At 44.1% G+C, this 22,168-nt stretch overlaps 1 protein-coding gene across 2 annotated transcripts in view; it reads left to right on the plus strand.

The window, feature by feature from the left end:
• Positions 1-22,168, plus strand: part of lrrk2 (leucine-rich repeat kinase 2) — a 304,627-nt gene that overhangs the window by 256,703 nt on the left and 25,756 nt on the right. For both annotated transcript variants that reach the window (XM_086010172.1, XM_086010173.1), the window contains 3 exons: positions 9,420-9,590; positions 14,195-14,295; positions 16,803-16,997. In XM_086010172.1, coding sequence (XP_085866298.1) covers positions 9,420-9,590; positions 14,195-14,295; positions 16,803-16,997 — 467 coding nt within the window. The remainder of the gene's footprint in view (positions 1-9,419; positions 9,591-14,194; positions 14,296-16,802; positions 16,998-22,168) is intronic.

Raw genomic sequence — 22,168 nt, forward strand, 5'->3', positions numbered from 1 at the left:
TCGTCCAGATCATTAATATATATTGTGAACAGCTGGGGTCCTAGGACTGATCCTTGCGGTACCCCACTAGTCACTGCTTGCCACTCGGAAAACGACCCGTTTATTCCAACTCTTTGCTTCCTGTCTGCCAACCAGTTCTCTATCCAAGTCAATACCTTGCCCCCAATCCCATGTGCCTTAATTTTGCACGCTAATCTCTTATGCGGGACCTTATTGAAAGCCTTCTGAAAGTCCAAATACACCACATCCACTGGTTCTCCCTTATCTATTTTACCAGTTACGTCCTCAAAAAATTCCAGTAGATTAGTCAAGCATGATTTACCTTTTGTAAATCCACGTTGACTTTGTCCGATCCTGTCACTGCTTTCCAAGTGCTCTGCTATTACATCTTTTATAATGGACTCTAGCATTTTCCCCACTACCGATGTCAGGCTTACCGGTCTATAATTTCCCTGCTTTTTCTCTACCACCTTTTTTGAATAGTGGGGTAACATTAGCTACCCTCCAATCCATGGGTACTGTTCCAGAGTCTATCGAGTTCTGGAAGATGACCAGCAATGCATCTACTATTTCTAGGGCCACTTCCTTAAGTACCCTGGGATGTAGATTATCAGGCCCTGGGGATTTATCAGCCTTCAGTCCCATCAATTTTCCAAACACCATTTCCCTACAAATACTGATTTCTTTCAATTCCACCCTTTCATCAGACCCTATGTTCCCTGGCATCTCTGGGAGGTTATTTGTGTCCTCCTTTGTGAAGACCGAACCAAAATATGTATTTAGTTGGTCTGCCATTTCTTTGTTCCCCATTATAAATTCCCCTGATTCTGACTGCAAGGGACCTACGCTTGACTTCACCAATCTTTTTCTCTTCACATATCTATAAAAGCTTTTACAGTCAGTTTTTATGTTCCCTGCAAGCTTACTCTCATATTCTATTTTCCCTTTCTTAATTAATCCCTTTGTCCTCCTTTGTTGAATCCTAAACTGCTCCCAATCCTCAGGATTATTGCTTTTTCTGGCCAATTTATATGTCCTCTCCTTGGATCTTATGCTCTCCCTCATTTCCCTTGTTAGCCACGGTTGAGTCACCCTTTTTTATTTTTATGCCAAACTGGAATGAACAAATTCTGTAGCTCATCCATTCGGTCTTTGAATGTTTGCCATTGCCTATCCACCGTCAACCCTTTGAATGACATTCCCCAATCAATCCTACCCAACTCGCTCCTCAGACCATCGTAGTTTCCTTTGTTTAAATTGTGGACCCTAGTCTCTGAGTCAACTACTTCATTCTACATCTTCATGAAGAATTCAATCATATTATGATCACTCCGACCCAAGGGGCCTCGTACAACAAGATTGCTAATTAATCCTTGTTACATAATACCCAGTCTAAGATGGCCTGATCTCTGGTTGGTTCCTCGACATATTGGTCCAGGAAACCATCCCGTAAACACTCCAGGAATTCCTTTTCCACAGTATTGTTACTAATTTGGTTGGCCCAATCTATATGTAGATTAAAGTCACCCATGATGACTGCTGTGCCCTTATTGCACGCTTCTTGAATTTCCCTTTTAATGCCAACCCCAACCTCCGCCTTACTGTTGGGAGGTCTATATACCACTCCCACTAATGTTTTTTTCCCCTTAGTATTCCTCAATTCTACCCATACAGATTCCACATCATCAGAGCTAATATCCTTCATTACAATTGTGTTAATCCCTTCTTTAACCAGTAATGCTACCCCACCTCCCTTTCCTTTTTGCCTATCCTGAATATCGAATACCCCTGGATGTTGAGTTCCCAGTCTTGGCCATCCTTGAGCCACGTTTCCGTAATCCCAACCAAATCATATTCGTTTACCTCTATTTGCGCAGCCAATTCATGCACCTTATTACAAATGCTCCTTGCATTAAGACACAAAGCCTTCAGGCTTGTTTTTTTAACGCTCTTAGACCTATTAGAATTATTATTTACTGTGGCCACGTTTGATTTAAACCGTTGATTTCTCTGACTGCCACTTTTGTTTTTCTCCTTCCTATCTTTTGCTTTTATCCTTGTTTCCCTTTCTTCTGTCTCCCTGCTCAGGTTCCCAACCCCCTGCCATTTTAGCTTAAACCCTCCCCCACAGCACTAGCAAACACTCCCCCCAGGACATTGGTTCTAGCCCTGCCCAGGTGCAGACCGTCCGGTTTGAACTGGTCCCACCTCCCCCAGAACCGGTTCCAATGTCCCAGGAACTTGAATCCCTCCCCCTGGCACCATTCCTCTAGCCACGTATTCATCTGAAGTATCCTTCTATTTCTACTCTGACTAGCACGTGGCACTGGTCGCAATCCTGAGATTACAACCTTTGAGGTCCTGTTTTTTAACTTATCTCCGAACTCCCTATATTCCGCTTTTAGGACCTCATCCTGCTTTTTACCGATATCGTTGGTGCCTATATGCACCACGACAACTGGCTGTTCACCCTCCCCTTCCAAGATGTTCTGCAGCCGCTCGGAGACATCCTTGACCCTTGCACCAGGGAGGCAACACACCATCCTGGAGTCTCGTTTGCGGCCGCAGAAACGCCTATCTATTCCCCTTACAATAGAATCCCCTATTACTATAGCTCTACCCCTCTTTTTCCTCCCATTCTGTGCAGCAGAGCCACCCCTGGTGCCAGGAAGTTGGCGGCTGCTGCTGCCTTCCTCTGATAAGCCATCCCCACCCAACAGTACTCAAAGTGGTGTATCTGTTGGAGAGGGGGATGGCCACAGGGGACCCCTGCACTACCTGCCTGCGCCTAGTACTCTGCCTGTTGGTCACCCGTTCCCTTTCTTCCTGTCCAACCTCTACCTGCGGTGTGTCCAACTCCGTAAACGTGCTATTCACGATGTCCTGAGCATAGTGAACGCTCCAGTATGCATCCAATCGCAGCTCCAGTGCCGCAATGCGGTCTGTCAGTAGCTGCAGCTGGATGCACATCCTGCACATGTAGTTGTCAGGGACACAGGAAGTGTCCCTGAGTTCCCTCATATTGCAGGAGGAGCATATCATGTGGCCGGGCTGTCCTGCCATGACTTACCCTTTGATTTAATTTAAATTCAATTAAGTAATCAATCCCACTAATTACACTACAGTTAACTGGTTTACCAACAGTCCCCGGTACACCAGAGAGACCTTAGAAACTATAAAACACAGAGTTAAAGTTTAAAAAAAAAAGAGAAATACTCCCCAACCAATCACTTACCTGCTTCCTGGTGACGTCACACTTTGATTACTTTTTACCTCTCTCCCCCGCTGTTGAATTGGTGTGCCTCACTGCTCACACCCAGGTCCGATGCTCTGGTCGGGCCTCGCTGCCGGTTTTATGCTCTGCCTCGCCTCACTGCTCACACCCAGGTCCGATGCTCTGGTTGGGCCTCACTGCCGGTTTTATGCTCTGCCTCGCCTCACTGCTCACACCCAGGTCCGATGCTCGTCCTCCGAATCTGAGGACCATGATGAGAGAATATAAATGATTCCCATTCTGCTGGTGAAAATGTCACTTGAGGATGAAATGTTATAAGCGCTTAGTCAAAGTGGAGAGAGGTTATTCCAAGGCGGTCACAGTGTATATAGATCTCACAACACACACTTACAACCTCAAAAGACTTGAAAAATGTCTTCCAGATCCTGAAATCAGAAAGTTCTGGCTTTTGAAATTGAACTGATGTGGCAGGTTAGCTTTAATGCTACACTTGCAGCTGTGAACTATTCAGCTTGTTGGAACACCCGACACAATCAGCTGGCCTGTTTCTAGAATGCCGTGGAACACACTGAAAATGTGGCAAAATTGAAAAGCCCTCTCAAAATAGCATTAAACAGGTAGTTAACAAGCCTGCCTCTCCTGCCGCTTGGTGTCGGGTCTGATCAGGAGTCGCAGACCCTGTGATGATCAGTAACATGTCATTCTATAGTGGACACTAGGTGGAGCCGTAGAGCTGTATATAAGACTACACTACCCAGCTGTATGTATATTAAGACTACATTACCCATGAGGCACTAGGCTACCCACAAGGCAGCAGTCAAGATGGAAGCCTCTACAGATACTGTACCTAGTCCACATGTGCTCAATAAAGTAACTAGCAAAAGCTAGCTGTGTTCATAATAAGAATGTCTATTTATTAATGAACATAAGATGGTACCAGGGTGGTGAAGATCTGCTGAAAATTGTGAAAAGCGACATGGAGAATTTGAAGCCACCAGAGCGTTTGAAACTCACAGGAAACATCGACTACAATTGGCAGACTCTTAAACAACAATTCGAACTCTACATTGCAGCCATCGGATTCGGTACGAAGCCAGACGCAAGGAAGATAGCATTGCTGCTTACGGTTGCAGGCCCACAGGCGATAGAGGTATTTAATACATTTGTATTTAATCCAGTGGAGAACAGAGAAAAATTAGAAGATGTGCTAAAAAAATTTGATGCACATTGCTCTCCCAAAAAGAATGAGACCTATGAAAGATACATCTTCTGTTCTCGGACACAGCAGCAAAATGAGACTTTTGACAGCTTTATAACTGATCTGAAACTGAAAGCACAGACATGTAATTTCTCTGAGCTCAAAGCATCCATGATTCGTGACCAGATTGTGTTTGGTATTCATGATAAAAAAGTCAGGGAACGTCTGTTGAGAGAAACCGAACTAAATTTGGAAAATGCGGTGAAAATATGCCAAGCCAGCGAGCTAGCTCGAAAGCACGCGAAGACTTTCAGTGAAATCAATAATGATGCGATTGTAATGAGTGATAATGCTGTGCTGTGCCCTATAAGGGGAAGAAACATGGGCAGAACAGAAATGAAAAGCAATCGGAGGATGAAATTTTTAATTGTAAACGCTGTGGTTACAAACACCAGTTAAGACAATGCCCAGCGTTTGGAAAAATGTGCACAAAGTGTAATGGAAAGAATCACTTTTCCAAACAATGCTTTTCAAAAGTACAAACTAAGAAAGGGCAACGAGTTAATGTAATTGAGGACACTGATTTAAGTGAGACATTTTTTGTAGGAATGGTGTCATGTGACAATATCAAAAAGGATACAGAAAATGTGCAACCCTCAGAAATGGACAATGCTGAACATAAAGTTAATGCAGTAAAAGAGGACAAATGGATGATCCCACTGCAGGTAAATGGAGCATTAGTTACATTGAAACTAGACACTGGGGCAAAAGCAAACTTAATCAGTATGAGTGACATTAACAATATGAAAGAAAAGCCCAAAATACAGAAAAAGTCAGTACTACTGAAGGACTATAATGGACAGAAAATAGATAACTTAGGTGTATGCAGACTTAAAGTGACAGTCAAAGACAAAGTGCATCATCTCATGTTTTCTGTTGTGGCTGAAAGGCTTGATTCACTACTGGGTGACAAAGCTTGTGAGGACTTAGAACTGGTCAAGAGAGTCTACTGTATAAACTGTGCCATAAGCAGACCAGATGACTCGGTGGATTCTGTAGTGAATAATTTCCAGGATGTGTTCAAAGGATTTGGAGTTCTACCATTCACTTACAAGATCCAGCTAAAGGAGGATGCTCAGCCAGTGGTACATGCTCCACGAAGAGTTCCAGCACCCCTGCGTGACCGGCTCAAGAATGAACTGGACAGAATGACCACACGAGGAGTCATCAGGAAAGTCGAAGAGCCAACAGACTGGGTTAACTCCATGGTATGTGTAAAGAAAAAGAACAATGATCTAAGAATATGCATGGATCCAAAGGACTTAAATGCAAACATAAAACGTGAACACTACCAGATTCCCAAGCGAGAAGAAATCACCAGTGAAATGTCAGGTGCCAGATACTTTACAAAGCTCGATGCCTCACAAGGATTTTGGCAACTAAAACTGGATGAAGAGAGCACCAAATACTGTACCTTCAACACACCATTTGGCAGGTATTGTTTCCTCAGAATGCCTTTCGGGATAATATCTGCATCTGAAATCTTTCATAGAGCGATGGAACACATAATTGAAGGTCTGGAAGGAGTTCGGGTCGATGTTGATGACATCATCACCTGGGGCTCCACACTGAAAGAACACAATGAGCGACTGACTAAAGTGCTACAGAGCATACGCCGGAATGGATTGAAGCTCAACAAAGCCAAGTGTCAGTTTGGCATCCAGGAAGTCACTTTCCTAGGAGATAATCTATCTGGTAAAGAAATAGAGCCAGATATGGAAAAAGTAAACGCCATACTCAAAATGCCCCGACCCACTGACAAAAAAGGAATGCTACGCATCATGGGGATGATAAACTTCATTGGAAAGTTCATTCCTAACTTGTCAGCCAAGACCGCCTGTCTGCGAGTCCTGCTACATAAAACAAATGAGTTCGCATGGACAGAAAGACATGAACAAGAGTGGATAAACCTCAAAACAGTGCTGACAACCACACCTGTACTCACCTTCTTTGACCCAACAAAGAGAATCAAAGTGTCAACGGATGCATCAAAAGATGGCCTAGGTCCGGTCTTGCTACAAGCAGAGGGTGAAGATTGAAAGCCTGTTGCCTATGCCTCCAGGTCTATGACTGATACTGAGTGTCAATACGCCCAGATTGAAAAGGAATGTCTAGGCTTGGTAGTTGGGCTAGAAAAGTTTCATGGCTACATATATGGACTTCCCACCTTCACAGTTGAGACAGACCACAGCCCTCTGGTTGCCATCATAAAAAAAAAACCTGAATGAGATGTCTCCAAGGATTCAACGACTCATAATGAAGCTGCAAAGATATGACTTTGAACTGATCTACACACCAGGCAAATACATAGTGTTAGCAGATGCACTATCCCGAGCACCCACAATGAGTCCTGTGAGCTCTACTGAAGAAGACGTGGATGTTCATGTGAGTATGGTCACTGCTGCGCTGCCCGTGTCAGACACAAAATCAATGCAAATAGCAGAAGAAACAGTAAAAGATACAGTATTACAAACAGTAATAGAGAACATTCATCATGGTTGGCCAAAAGGTTCCTGTCCAAAATATTTTCACAAGGTCAGAATTGAGTGTCGCAAGTGGACTATTACTAAAACAGAACAGAATAGTCATTCCACAGGCTCTGCGTCAAGACATGCTCAAAAGGATTCATGAGGGACACCTTGGAATTGAAAAATGCAAAAGGAGGGCAAGAGACACTGTTTATTGGCCTGGTATAAATAAGGACATTGAGAACATGATAGGCAAATGTGAGACATGTCAGAAACACCAAAACAAACAAGCAAAGGAACCAATGATAGTAGCTGACATACCAACAGCACCATGGCAAAAGGTTGGTATGGACCTTTTTCATTTAAATGGTAAAGACTATCTAATAGTGATTGACTACTATTCTAACTATCCTGAGATGGCGCTGCTCTCGAGCACCACAGCAAGCAGTGTCATAATGCATGTGAAATCCATCTTCGCCAGACATGGAATTCCCAGGATTGCCGTTAGCGACAATGGTCCGTGCTTCAACTGTAAGGAGTGGCAACAGATTGCAGCACATTATGACTTTCAGCACATCACATCCAGTCCTTTGTATGCTCAGTCAAATGGTAAGGCAGAGAAAGGTGTTCAAGTTCTCAAGCAGCTGCTGAAGAAAGCGACAGAAAGCAAGTCTGATCCTTATCTCGCCCTGCTGAGCTACCGAGCCTCACCTTTAGACTCTGGTTCTTCACCTGCTGAACTCCTAATGGGTCGCAAGTTGTGCACCACGCTACCCTGCTGTGCAAAAGAACAGCAAAGTGCGGAACTGAGACAGAGACTTCAACTGTTAAAGCTGAAACAGAAATCATACTATGACAAGTCATCCAAAACTCTAAAACCATTGACCAGGGATGATGTCAGGATTGAGGATCCAGATGCATGGAACAGGAAAGCTACAGTTCTTGAGGAAGTAGGACCAAGGTCATACACTGTTAGAACTGAGGAAGGACAGATTCTCAGGAGGAACCGCTGTTCCCTCCTAAAAACACGAGACTATTCAAGAGCAGATTGATGACAATGCCGCAACTGCATCTCGTCATTCACCGCCAGAACAATCTCATGAAGACACATCAGACTTACCCGTGTTGAGAAGATCCACACGTGAAGTAAAAAAGCCTGATAGACTTAATCTTTGAGTACAATGTAAAGCTTTGAAAATGTGTTGACTGTTTTGAAAATGTTTATGTTTATAGAGCACTAACAAAAGTGTTACTGATATTATCTTTATTGTTTTCTTGAAAGTTGATTGATATTGATTTTGTTAAACCTCAAAGAAAGGGGGATGTAATGATCAATAATATGTCATTCTATAGTGGACACTAGTTGGAGCCGTAGAGCTGTATTTCAGACACTTTGGAAAGTTGCGTGGAGGCGGGTTGACAACCCGCCTTCAATCATTTTGGATTTAACTATTGACCCGCCTCCAATCCCGCCCCCTGAGCGCCGGAAAAATCGCGACCAATGTTTTTCCAAAATAAAAAGCCGCAGTTCTCTTCGTCTGTTCTGATAACTGAGGGCCTTTAAGCTACATATCAATCTAGTGGGCCAACTCTAAATCTTTTCTGGGGCCTCTCTATCTCCGGTCATGTACTAATTAAGGAAATGCAACTTGATTAAAGGACAAAATTGTAGGTAGAATATTTCAATCAGTCAACTGTATTTGCCTGCACCCATAAATTCAGTGTCCTGTATGAGTCAATGTGTAGTGGGGAGTGCCAATGATTGTGTAAAGTTTTATTTTGCCTTTTCTCCTTATTTTGTGGTTATCAGAACAAGAGATATTAGTAAAAGAAATTTGAAAAAACTTGCATTTAGTACTGGAAAATGGAATGCTTCTATTTTAGGCGCCTTAGCGAGATCAAGTCCTACCAGATAATAGCATAATGAGAGTAAAGCTCCTTCGATTTTGCCCCAGCAATATGTCTTGACCCACCCTTATTAAAAAACCCTCCTTTCCCTGTAGAATGACTGTTTCTGCTTCTCTTGCTAGCTATTTTTCTAACCTGTTACCAGTTAGTGCTGAATTAGGAGCCATGTTTGTGTTGTGGTATTATGCATACAATAGACTGTATTGGAACTGGCCAAACACATTTCACATTGGACTGTTACATGCAGCTGTGAGTTTTGTGTAATATGTTTAGAAAGCCATTGAATATTGAGGAAGTGAACTGCCACTATTGCAGTACTTCATACAACAAAAGCAATCAGCAGAATTGCTTGATGTTAAAATGGAGCTCGAAGCTTACTTTGGAAGTATTCGGGTTATGGAGAAAAGTTGGGAATTGGGATGGCAAATAAAATGGAGTGAATTCAAGCCCAAAACAGACTCCTCCTGTTTCTAAACTTGTGTACCTGTGATTATAGTATTTTGATTAAGTGTGCTTTTGAATTTGCGTAATCATTATTTTCTTTTGTTAGGATTTCGAGCACCAGAAGTTGCAAAAGGAAATGTCATCTATAATCACCAGGCTGATGTCTATTCCTTTGGCTTGCTTTTATATGATATTATTACTAATGGTGAAAGAATCTCTGAGGGAATGAAGTTTCCAAATGACTTCGATGAGATGGCGATTATGGGGAAATTGCCAGGTAATTTTTTTAAACCGATGAATTACAAAAACATTTGATGTAACTTTTAAAGGATAATATTCTGAACCATTTCCTCTTCATGCCAGTGCTTTCTGCTGGAAATGTTGGCTAATTCACACTGTAGGTGTTTCCAAGACCTTCTTAGACAGCCCCTTGGAACCGAGGATGACTTGCTTCCACATTAAAAATGAGTTCTCAGGTGACTGATGAGTCCAATGCAGGACTTACACTCTCTGTCACAGGTGGGGCAGACGGTGGTTGAAGGGGCAGGTGGGTGGGGTGCTTGGGTTGACGCACGCTCCTTCCACTGTTTGCGCTTGGCTTTCACTTGCTCCCAGCGAAGAGACTCGAGGTGTTCGGCGCCTTCCCGGATGTTTCTCCTCCACTTTGTACGGTTTGGGTCAGGGATTCCCAGGTGTTGGTGGGGATGTTGCACTTTTTCAAGGAGGCTTTGAGGGTGTCCTTGAAATGTTTCCTCTGCCCACCTGGGGCTCTCTTGCCGTGTCGGAGCTCCGAGTAGAGCGCTTGTTTTGGGAGTCCCGTATCGGGCATACGGACGATGTGGCCCGTCCATCGGAGGTGATCGCGCATGGTCAAAGCTTCGATGCTGGGGATGTTGGCCTTAGCGAGAACACTGACGTTGGTACGCCTATTCTGCCAATGCATTTGCAGGTTCTTGCGGAGGCAGCATTGGTGGTACCTCTCCAGTGCTTTGAGGTGCCTGCTGTACATGACATGTCCATGTCTCTGAAGCATACAGGAGGGCGGGTATCACTACTGCTCTGTAGACCATGACCTTGGTGCCGGGTTTGAGGTCCTGGTCTTCAAACACTCTCTTCCTCAGGCGACCGAAGGCTGCACTGGCACACTGAAGGCAGTGTTGGACTTCACATCATCGACGTCTGCCCTTGTTGACAGTAAGCTCCCGAGGTATGGAAAGTGGTCCACGTTGCCCAAGGCCTTGTCGTGAATTTTGATAATCGGGGAGCAGTACTGTGTGGCGGGAGCAGATTGGTAGAGGACCTTTGTCTTATGGGTGTTAGTGTAAGGCCCATGCTCTCGTACGCTTCGGTGAAGATGTTGACGATGGTTTGGAGTTCGGCCTCAGTGTGCGCAGACGCAAGCGTCATCTGCATACTGTAATTCAACGACAGAGGATGGGACGACCTTGGATCTGGACTGGAGGCGACGGAGGTTGAACAGTTTCCCGTTTGTTCTATAGATTAGCTCCACTCCAGCGGGGAGCTTACTGAGGGTGAGATGGAGCACTGCAGCCAGGAAGATCGAGAAGAGCATTGGTGCGATGACACAGCCTTGCTTGTTCCCGGTCAGTACGTGAATTGGGTTTGTGGTGGATCCGTTGGTCAGGATCACGGCTTGCATGTCGTCGTGAAGCAGGTGGAGGATGGTGACAAACGTTTGAGGGCAGCCGAATTTGAGGAGGACACTCCAGTGTTCTCGCTGAGGCCAGCATCAAGGACACATAGAAACATAGAAGATAGGAGCAGTCGTAGGCCATTCGGCCCCTGGAGCCTGCTCCACCATTCAGTGAGATCATGGCTGATCATCCAAATTCAGTACCCTGTCCCTGCCTTCTCCCCATATCCCTTGATCCCTTTAGCCTTAAGAAATATATCTAACTCCTCCTTGAATATATTTAATGAATTGGCCTCAACTGCCTGTTGTGGTAGAGAATTCCACAGGTTCACCACTCTTTGGGTGAAGAAATTCCTCCTCATCTCTGTCCTAAATGGCTTACCCCTTGTCCTTGGACTGTGACCCCTGGTTCTGGACTCCCCGGCCATCGGGAACATCCTTCCTGCATCAAGTCTGTCTAGTCCTGTTAGAATTTTATAAGTTTCAATGAGATCCCCTCTCATTCTTCTAAACTCCAGCGAGTATAAGCCCAATCGACCCAATCTCTCCTCATACGCCATTCCTGCCATCCCAGGTATCAGTCTGGTGAATCTTCGCTGCACTCCCTCCATGGCAAGAACATCCTTCCTCCGATAAGGCGACCAAAACTGCACACAATACTCAAGGTGTGGTCTCACCAAGGCCCTGTACAACTGCAGCAAGACATCCTTGTTCCTGTACTCGAACCCTCTTGCTACGAAGGCCAACATACCATTTGCCTTCTTAACCGCCTGCTGCACCTGCATGCTTACCTTCAGCGACTGGTGTACAAGGACACCCAGGTCTCGTTGCACTTCCCCTTCTCCCAATCTGTTGCCATTCAGATAATCTGCCTTCCTGTTTTTGCCACCAAAGTGGATAACCTCGCATTTATCCACATTATACTGCATCTGCCATGCATCTGCCCAATCACCCAACCTGTCCAAATCATACTGGAGTTTCTCGGCATCCTCCTCACAGCACACACGCCCACCCAGCTTTGTGTCGTCTGCAAACTTGGAGATATTACATCTAGTTCCCTCGTCTAGATCATTAATATATATTGTGACTAGTTGGGGTCCTAGGACCGATCCCTGCGGTACCCCACTAGTCACTGCCCGCCACTCGGAAAAAGACCTGTTTATTCCAACTCTTTGCTTCCTGTCTGCCAACCAGTTCTCTATCCAAGTCAGTACCTTGCCCCCAATCCCATGTGCCTTAACTTTACACGCTAATCTCTTATGCGGGACCTTATCAAACGCCTTCTGAAAGTCCAAATACACCACATCCACTGGTTCTCCCTTATCTCTTTTACCAGTTACATCCTCAAAAAATTCCAGTAGATTAGTCAAGCACGATTTACCTTTGGTAAATCCATGTTGACTTTGTCCGATCCTGTCACTGTTTTCCAAGTGCTCTGCTATTGCATCTTTTATAATGGACTCTGGCATTTTCCCCACTACCGATGACACCCTCAAAGCCTCATTGAGGAGGACTTTCCCTGTGGCAGACAGCAGGGAGACTCCTCAGTAATTACTGCAATCAAACTTGTCACGATTACGGCATCTCTGAGATCCCCTGGCATGCTCTCCTCTTTCCAAATAAGAGGGCACCAGGAATATTGCTCAGCAATGTGCCGTGTGAAGTATGACAGAGTCCATTTTGCCTTCCTCTAGGGTGAAACTGTTGTGTAGCGTTGTCTCTGGTGATTTAAGGCTTTTTTATGTTGTGGTAGTGGTATTGGATACCCCAAGTCTGAGTCTCGTGCACCTGGCTGCAAAACAAAAATTTCACTGTTGGGACCTTCAGTAGGCGGTTTGGAAGATCTACTAAAAATGGTGTTTCTGGCAGCTAAATTTAGTGAGATAGCCTTGATTCACAAAACATCATTACCTCATTATCAAGCCAATTACTGAGAATAAATTCTTGTCTATGATGAAGCTATGAGCTTTGATTTGCTAAGGCACAAGCTTCCAGAATTGAGGGAAGCAAGGAGAAAGTTAGTGACAATATAAAACCCTGATATTAAAAGGGCCGTGGCTCTGATCTTATTCCCATTGAAGATGTTCAAACATTTTAAAAACTATCCAGGTTCCAGTTATATTACTTTGAATAGGTCCCAATTTCTTTTAAAAGCCCCAATTTTTCAAACAGTGAACAGGTTCTGCTATTTCAAGTTTGAAGAGGCCTTTTTATAAAAAATTTTTTTTTTTTAAATGGAAGAGATGCCTCCCTGCACTGGCATGATTTCTTTATTGCCAAACAGGCACCGCTTTCTCCTGGTTTGTTCCTGAGATAAGACATTATGATGTTATTAAAGTTTGAGAAATTTAACATTGGAAACCCTAATCTCAGTATTACCAACAGGTGTAAAAGATATTGCAGGGTAAATGTGGGCACTTTTATAATAGCATTATCCGTAGGACCAAGTTGACATAGGAGTTTTCACTGCATTTTGTATTGGAATGTTACTATTTTTAATGTATAATTATTTATCACTTCGGATTGGTAAGATCAGCATCCAGAACCAGGAAAGAAGCCATTTCCTACTCCCACAATGAGTGCCATTCACCAACAAAGTTCTTTTCCAGATTAGCAGCACAGAGCTTTTCTGGCTATGATGATCGTGAAGGGTGGAGATGGGTGACCCTTAGTAGATGTATTGCCCTTCCTGTGGAGTTGAACCCATGTTCATAGTGTGGAATTTATAAATGGTTCATTTAGTTTTAATTTACAATGACACATTGATAGCTGTGTACACAACTACTACTCTTGTCAGTTTTGGGCATTAAAACAAAACACTTTTTCGCACCCATTTTTACATTTTTGTGAACATTGCTTGAGTTTCTGTTTCCACGCCATGTTTGGGTCCCATGCAAGAAGATCCAGTTTGATTGAGGACAACAGTGTGCTTTGATTTTATATTTTACATGTAAGTTGAAACATTGAGAGCCGGGGAATTTTGTGCAGTGAATTTTCTATGTAATGGAATTATGTTTCTCATCATTCTACCTGATTTAGAATGGATGACTTGGTTTTTTTTTCCCCCTTATGATTCAAGGATTGCTGTTTGTTACTGCTGCAAAATCCAACCGTATATTTTTTATGGCCTTTGTAAGAGGTGGACTTTTTACAGCCATCACTTATCTGAGTATGACGCTAAATACTATTAAATGTTTGGCTCTTAATCAGTGTTCACACCTTTTTAGATCCAGTCAAAGAATTTAACTGTTCCCCATGGCCTGGTATCCAGAATTTAATTGATGATTGTCTGAAACAAAACCCCGAGGACAGGCCTACAGCTTCTCAGGTAAGATTATAAAATGGTTGAAAAGTAAGCTTTAAGCACAGGCACCAAAATAATCTACCCAATAATAATGTATGTTGGTCAGCAAATGGAAGTTGGATGAAAATTTGTCCAATATGGATACATTTATGTAAAGTGTAGTTCACTTTATATAAAATTGATACAGCAGTGACTGCTCTGAGACTGTTAGCTATACAATGCAACTCACAGCTGGCAGCACTCATGGCAAGAGGGAATTTTGTGCTTGAGTGCATATACTTGTATTTATATATCTAGAAATCCACTCCTGGTCACATCAGCAGATGGTGGGAAAGCATGTATAATCACACATGGGCTCTGGATAGAGTGGGCATGATGTGCCAAATGGACTTTTCTCACTCAGGATTTTATGTTCTTAAATCATGGAATTAAGCAGTGATCCAAGTGGGGCCAGTAGTGAGGAACTGAAGGAAACTGATTTGTGTATAAAGCAGTTCATTTATTTTAAGAGTAAAGCACAAAAGAGAGATTCGGGCTCTCTGAGGAGAAAGCATTACATTTTCATAGTTACTGCTGCCAAAACCACAGATTTTATTCAATGTCATCTACATCTGGTGAACTCCAAAACCTTTGGAACTATCAGACTTTTTTTGTTGGTTTCCTAGGTCTCTTTTTTTACTTACAATCTTCTTTAGATTTTCCACTTTCCCCTTTTTCTCCTCTGGTTTTGTCCAGATTCTTTGTGTTTTTCTCATTCTTGATCTTTTTCAAGCTTGGCATTGTGAAGTCCACTGTGTAATTATGTTGCATTAAACAATTATTCTAATGTTTGAAAGTGCAATAACAACCCAAATGGCTTCTAGCATTCTATTGATACAAATTTACCTTTAGCATAGCAGTTTACCTGGTTACTTGTTGAGAGTCAGTTGTGGGCAGGTAGAACTTTTTCCTCATTCTCAACAGAAAATGTATCATTTTCCCTATGACATGAAACATAACGTTATGGATTTAATTTACGTGAATTGTTCTCCCTTTTATTGTAAACGCAACTGGATAATACTTAAGATTCTATTACACCTTGCGTCACTTTAGAAGATAGATAATATCAGCCACACCAGGCATTTTTCATGGTTCTCTAAACTATTAAACAGGCTGATTCTCGAATCGAATTATTTAATGAAGCAAGCAGTATAGGCAATATTGAATAGCAAAAAAAAAGTCTGAATGGTTCGCAAGACGTTAATTAAACAAACCAAGTAGATGAGACCCTTCTTACAGAACTTGAGATGAAATATTTTTTCAAAACGAAGTTAGCATTCAGTCCTCAGCAAAAACAGTATGTAGTATTTGTACGGATTATGTAAACACAAGTTTATGGGGCCTAATTCTTCCCCATGAACTGTACAAAATAAATCAAACTGCAAATACATGATATGTGCTGTTTCTTTTTATACTCATAATTCCTTTCAAGGCCTGTCTGTCAGATAAAGGTAATCGGATGAACAATACCAACAATCTTGACAACCTGTAGAGACAAAGGCATGCAGAGGACGACAATTATACATCATCTATGTTTGGGCAGTTTTGATACAACTTCAACTACAGTAGACATTTAGACACATTTCATTCACATCTGGTTCAAAGTACCTTTAACCAAATTTATGTGTGAGCAAGAGTGCTGACTTTTAATGAAGATGGAATCTGGATTTTGAATGTGGTGTTTAAAATTGTTATTTAACAACTAACAACAAAAGAAACCTTGGAAAATCTTCTTAAATGAGCAGAAGAAAAAAATAACAGGATGGCCAACTCCTCAACGGAAAGACCAGCAGCAGTGACTGAATAATTTTCCTGAGGTCAGAGTAAATATTTAACATGCAGGTGACGGGGTCAAGGATCATAACATGTCAGGTGGAAAAGTGGAAACTTTTCTCTTGAATTTAAGATGGCTGCGGTTATCTGTACTTCAACAAATGATTTGATCTATCTGAGCTGGTGTGAATAAATAGGTGGTTGTGGCAAACAGCTCAATCATAAACACTAAGGTGTCAATCTTATTCGGTCTTTCACTACAAGCCTTATTTTTATTTGGTGTCATAGTTTCTTTAAAATTCTTCTGTGACCCAAGCTCCAGGTGTATGAATTCCATCTTTTTAGGATATTTGTTTAAAATTGTTGTTAGGTGCTGCTGATGGATCTTGCAAAAAAATAAAGAATGATTTAGGACAAGCAGGAGGGGAAATTATCTTAAATAATTGTAGAGATGTATGGGTAAAATGAAAAGGATAATTTCCATCGCTCGATTGTGATGCGAAATGGTGAGGTCACCAGTATAATAGAGCTGTAAAAAATGATTTTTTAAATCTAATATGATTTTATTGAATAGACACATTTACATGTATTTTGGGGTAAAATTATATTGGGGTAACAATGTGCAGAAATTTGAGCATGTTCATTGTAAATGGAGCCCAAAAGATTAAATAATACTCTCTCTTCTGAGTGGTATTCTTATACATTTTTTTTTTCTACAGGTGTATGAGACTCTGGACTCAGTGGAGTTACTTTGTTTGAAGAGAAGGATGACCGTACCCAGTAATCTCACAGCAGAGTGCATGGTAGCTACCAACCCAATTTGCAGAAAGCCTAGTGTCTGGATTGGCAGTGGAAAAGGAAACAAGGCACAGCTCTCCTCTTTAGAGCTGGATACCGATGGGCAAGTTCTCGTGGTATGTGTACAGGAGAAAATCTAACGTTTCACTAGAAATAAATTGCAATTCCAATAAGGAGCTTTGCTTAGTAAGGAAATGGTAGATCTGGGTAGAATATTTATTGTCCTAGGTTAAAGAGACTTTGAAAATTATGTCATTCCTTTACTTTGCTCTTGTTTTTTTAATTTTTAAAAAATGTTTTGAAGCTGCTTGAGTCTGCTGTCTTTCAATCTGTTTAGTATTTAGAAAGGCAAGTTTGTGAGTAGGTGACACACAAACTATTTCAAATGGTCTTGACCGTCAATGACATCTTGTTGAAAGCTATGGCCGCGATTTCACCAGCGGAAGCGGGATCGCGGCGGGAGAGGTGTTTGGTGGGTTCTGGTCCTGTTCCCGGCTGCAGCCGCTCTGTAAAAAGGATTTTCCGTTAATAGGGCTTGTTAAGCCCGTCCTGTGGGGTTCCCAGCCAATTAAAATGAAGCGGGTCTGATTACGTCGCGTCATCAGCCGATTTCCTTAAAGGGACCATGGCCGCATTCATTTTGACAGTTGTGCTGTCTCTTCTGCAGCATTGAGGTGCTGCAAACACTGACAAGCACTGCACAAAGGTGCACGGCTGCTCCCAGGCTCTCGCATGACTCCCTCCATATGTTTATGGAGGGAGTCACAGCACGCAGGGAGGTTCTCCTCCCTTCCAAGGGTGGAAGAGACCTCGCCAGGACACCAATGCAGCCTGGTTGCACATTGCACAGGTGGGCACAAACAGGGATGTCGTCAGGAGGACCAGGCTGCAGTGGCGCAAACCTTTCAATGATCTCAGTAGATCACGAAACTTTACTGCAAAGCCACACTCAACCTCATCCTGCTGTACCACTCATCACATCCCCATCACTCTGCCTTCCCTACCCTACTCCTGCACATCCTTACTCACACCAATTTAACTTGCACCTCCACCCATCCCTCTCTACATTATCACTTCCCCATCTCACTAGCTACCCCTCACACTCACTCTCATCCTAATGCAATCATACCAACTAACAACACACAAGGGTAGGCACTTATGGTGATGATGTGGGGTGGTGTCAGCCTGGCACATCATGTGGCAGCCAGGGTGTTCAGCATCAAGTGAAGTAAATCTGGCCATGGTGATGCCATCGCTGGCCTCCCAGGCAGCAATGTTGTCACGTGCTGATGCCCTGTGTTCTGTGCGGCATCAGGTGATTGCGGAGAAGGTTGGCGTTGTTGGTGTGCCTGGTGATGTTGGTGTTGGGGCTGATCGTGGAGGGATTCAGAGGACCGATGTGAGATTTTTTTCAAGGGCACTGATGTTGCTGGAATAAATGGCAGCTGAAGTTGAGCTTACTCCAAGGAGGTGACAGTGGATAGAGAGTTTACTCCAAACACTTCCAAACTGCATACAGCTCCAAAGTGTCTTCCAAGTCCTGAAGGCTCAAGCTCCTGACGTTGGAAAGTGACCAGCTGTGAAATGGTGGCTTTCATATGACTTTAGCAGCTGTCACCTATTCACAGCAATGAGGAGACATAGAGAACCCGACCTACTTACCGGACGTGATCTCCACACGACATGAACCTCGTTAAAAATGTGGTAAAATAGAAAAAGGCTGGCAAAATAGTAGTAAAAAGCACTTAACAAGCAGTTAAGTATCTTAAATGCCTCCCCCGCCACTTGGCGTCAGGTCTGTTCTGAAATTGCAGACCTGACACTTTGGAAACTTACATGGAGGCGAGTTTGCAGCGGGTTCCCAACCCGCTGTTAATCATTTCATTTTTGACAGCGGACCCGCCTCCAAACCCACACATTGAGCGCTGGCAAAATTCAGCCCTATATGTGCATAGCTCACGGCAGACTTGTATTTTGACACTAACACCAAAAAATTAAGTGAATAAAAAGCAAAGGTGGTGGGGAAGTGGAGCTCAGATTGAGCAGAGCTTAAAGTTCAATGCTACTTCAATTTTGGGAAAATTTGTTTATCCTTGACATACTACTCAATAGGGAGCCATCTAACTGGGGAGATCACATGTCCTTTTAAACACTTTTTACTATCACAATAACCACACAAACCAAATAATATATCCCTCAATTCACTGCATAATGGGCCTAGTTCTGCTTTTGCATCTTTTTTGGCCTAGAAATCCGATGAGGCCTGACAACAGGCGGTGCCACCATGGGGTGAGGTTTGCTCACACCTGTAAAAAGATCGCAGGCAGCACCGTTATTTAGGTGCTGCCTGCTAAATTGAATGATTGCAGCGCACAGCCTAGCGTGGAACACGTTGCCTCAGCAGGAGGCCGAAGGTCGGGTCTAAACTATCTTTGCTGATCATGCAGCACATCGAGATTTATGAAACTGAAGTGGAATGTTTCTGGTTATGTTTCTCGTGTTTTATAGATCGACAGAGAATTGAAAACACACACGGGTATATGCAAGATAAATCAAAGCTTACAAATACACTAAGCTGTCAGATTTTAAACAATGCAACCTGCAGTTTAGCTGAAATCTATGTTTAATTCAACTCTCAAATAGTTAGCCAGCAAATTTGTCGAGTACACAATTATTCATTAAAAAAGTCTTCATTAACTGATTAAATGACTGTAATTTGGGTGGAATCATTTTAGCAGTTTGAGGTTACAAATACTTGAATTCATCATAAAATTCCTGATGACACCATCTAGTGCAAACAATGTTAAAATTATTTGAAACAGTAATCAGTTGAGAATGCAAACCTGTCACAGAGCCTGTGTTCGGTGGGGCTGCACATATTCTGCATAGTAATAGAAGATTGAGAGATCTATAGATCTCCTTCACTTTCTCCCGGGTCAGATACGCACTAGCAGCGGCTGGACGCACAGGCGTGCTTTGGAGAGGGCGTTAAAAGGAACAGCGACATCCAAAATCGCACATCTTGCATCAATTTGGCGTTGCACGCCAATTGACATCACAGTGTTGATCATTAAAATATTTGAGGCAAGGGCAGGCAACGGCGGTCCTGCCGACCTGCCCAATACGGTGGCTGCCGTGTTCCCTGCTGGAAGTGAACGGAAGTGAGGTGGCCGCCATTTTTTCCTCAAAACCAGCCTTAATGACCGGCGCTAAGGTGCCCAATTTCTCGGCCCAAGTCTTTCAAAGTTTAACTGGTTATATTACGAGTTTAATTTGTGTCTGCAAGTACTTTTTAATGGGGAATGGGCATTGTAAGTTTGCTAAGCGTTTTATTTTCAGTTTTTGGCTGATACTCTGGCTTTGAGACACAATGGGGTCAATTTTCTGGCCGCCGTTGGGCGGCTTTTCAGGCGGCCGGGGGCCGAAAATCGCCGAAAAAGCGGGTCGGGACCCCCCCGCCTGATTCCCCACCCCGTCCGACTTTCGGACTGCTGTTTCCCGCGACCCACTTCAGTCCCGGCCGCCGCTGGCGGGACTGGTCGTCGGCACACTAATGACCAATAATTACCTTGTTGAAGAAGATTTTCCGGGGCCGTTGTGACTTTGGGGCTTTCCCCACATCAAACATGCCTGCGGGGAACCCCGCTGATGAGACCTGGCGTGAAGCTTGCCGGCTTGTCAGCTGCAGGTCAATCAGAGAAGCTGCGATTTAAAGGGACAGCACTTGTATGTTGAAGGACCTTGTTGTTGCAGGTTTGGGGCTACTTCTTCAAGGCTTAGGCACAGCTGTGGAAGGTTGGAGCCTCACACACTTCTCCAATGCTATCTCCTGGGAAGCCCCTCTCACCACCCTCACTCAGCGCTTCCTCAGCGGAGGCATCTGTGAGAAGCATGGGATGCCTTTTTTTCTTTCCCTTCTTGCCATTACAGGATCTCCAGCAGCAGAGGTGGCAGCAGCAGAACCAGGAACAGCAGGATGAGCACCAGGAGCACCAGGCTGCTGCTCACTCACCTGAAGCTGCACAGGCCAGAAGGGGCCAGCGCTTGGAAGTGGCTTGAGAGCACCTTGCTGCGCTTTAGGGGGCCATGGGGACCCGTTTCTGCACTGGCAGTCCTACTCGGAAGGACTTCCATGAAGATCTGGTTTCTCTGCTCAACAGATGGCCAACGCTCCTCAAGAGATGTCATTCTCTTATGAGCACTCACCATGTTTTCTGTACCCTGGCGAGTTATCTCCTCCATGGAGGTTGCCAACCTTTCCATGGTGATGCGTTCATGCGCCAATGACTCCACAAAGGCTCTGCTCATGGTCGCTATGGACTCCTCCATTCGCTCCACACTCGCAGCGACCCTGGAGACAAAACCTGCCAGAGACTCCTGCATCTGTGCATGGAGATCCATCACCTCTTCTCTTGCGGATGGACCCAGAGGCAGAGGGTCGACATGCAGCGCAGCTGAGCTGAGCTGGCAGAGCCCTGCGCCCTCCGACGAGGACTCTCCACTGCTGTCCCTGTCTCCAGAATCTGCTGAGGCTCACTTATGAGCTGTGAAACACCAGGTGACAACACTACTCTATGTCCCGAAGGTCCCCCCGAGGTGTGAGTGTCTGTGCTGGTGCTGGGTGCGCTTACTTCAGCTGACGCTGTGCCCTCAGAGGGTGGAGCTTCCTCTGAGGAGTCTGGCTGCACAGCCTCTTCCTCCTCCACAGTGAGGATGGGGGCTCTGGATGGTACCGTGGGGGAGTTAGAGATGTAATGCCAAGGTTCTTCTGGTGACTCCCAGCGAGTTGGCATCTGCTGACACCTGCATCCGTGCAGCATTGGTCTCAGTGGGAGGCCTCTTCCTCTTTGACCTAAGGAAGAGGACCTCCCTGTGGGCCCTAACCCCATCCAATAATGCCTGCAGTGAAGCCTCATCGAATTTGAAGGCAGCTCGGGGTCTGGCACTGGCCACAGCTGCTGCAGGCTCCTCTGCCATCCTGTATGGTTCGTTTGGAAGCCTTCAGAGGATGCAGTGCTTGCTATGGACCTTGAAAGCACCACGAATGATGACATCATACTGTGGGGATTTCTGACTCGAATTGGACAATTAGCAAGGCTTCCCACATGCTGGGAATTAATTGGCCAATTGAGGGAAAATTGCGTGGAGCTGGCTGACACTTTTTTGTGTGTCAGAAACCCCACATTCGGGGAAACCCGACCATTTCCCACACAAGCCGAAAATCGGGGCCAATGGCTGGAATTTTCCCACTGCCATGTGCAGGTTTGGAAGCGGGTTGGCAGTAAAA

Source organism: Somniosus microcephalus, chromosome 17 (genome assembly GCF_052327205.1).
Source record: "Somniosus microcephalus isolate GS21.2 chromosome 17, FLI_Smic_1.0, whole genome shotgun sequence".
NCBI classification, from domain to species: Eukaryota; Metazoa; Chordata; class Chondrichthyes; order Squaliformes; family Somniosidae; genus Somniosus; species Somniosus microcephalus.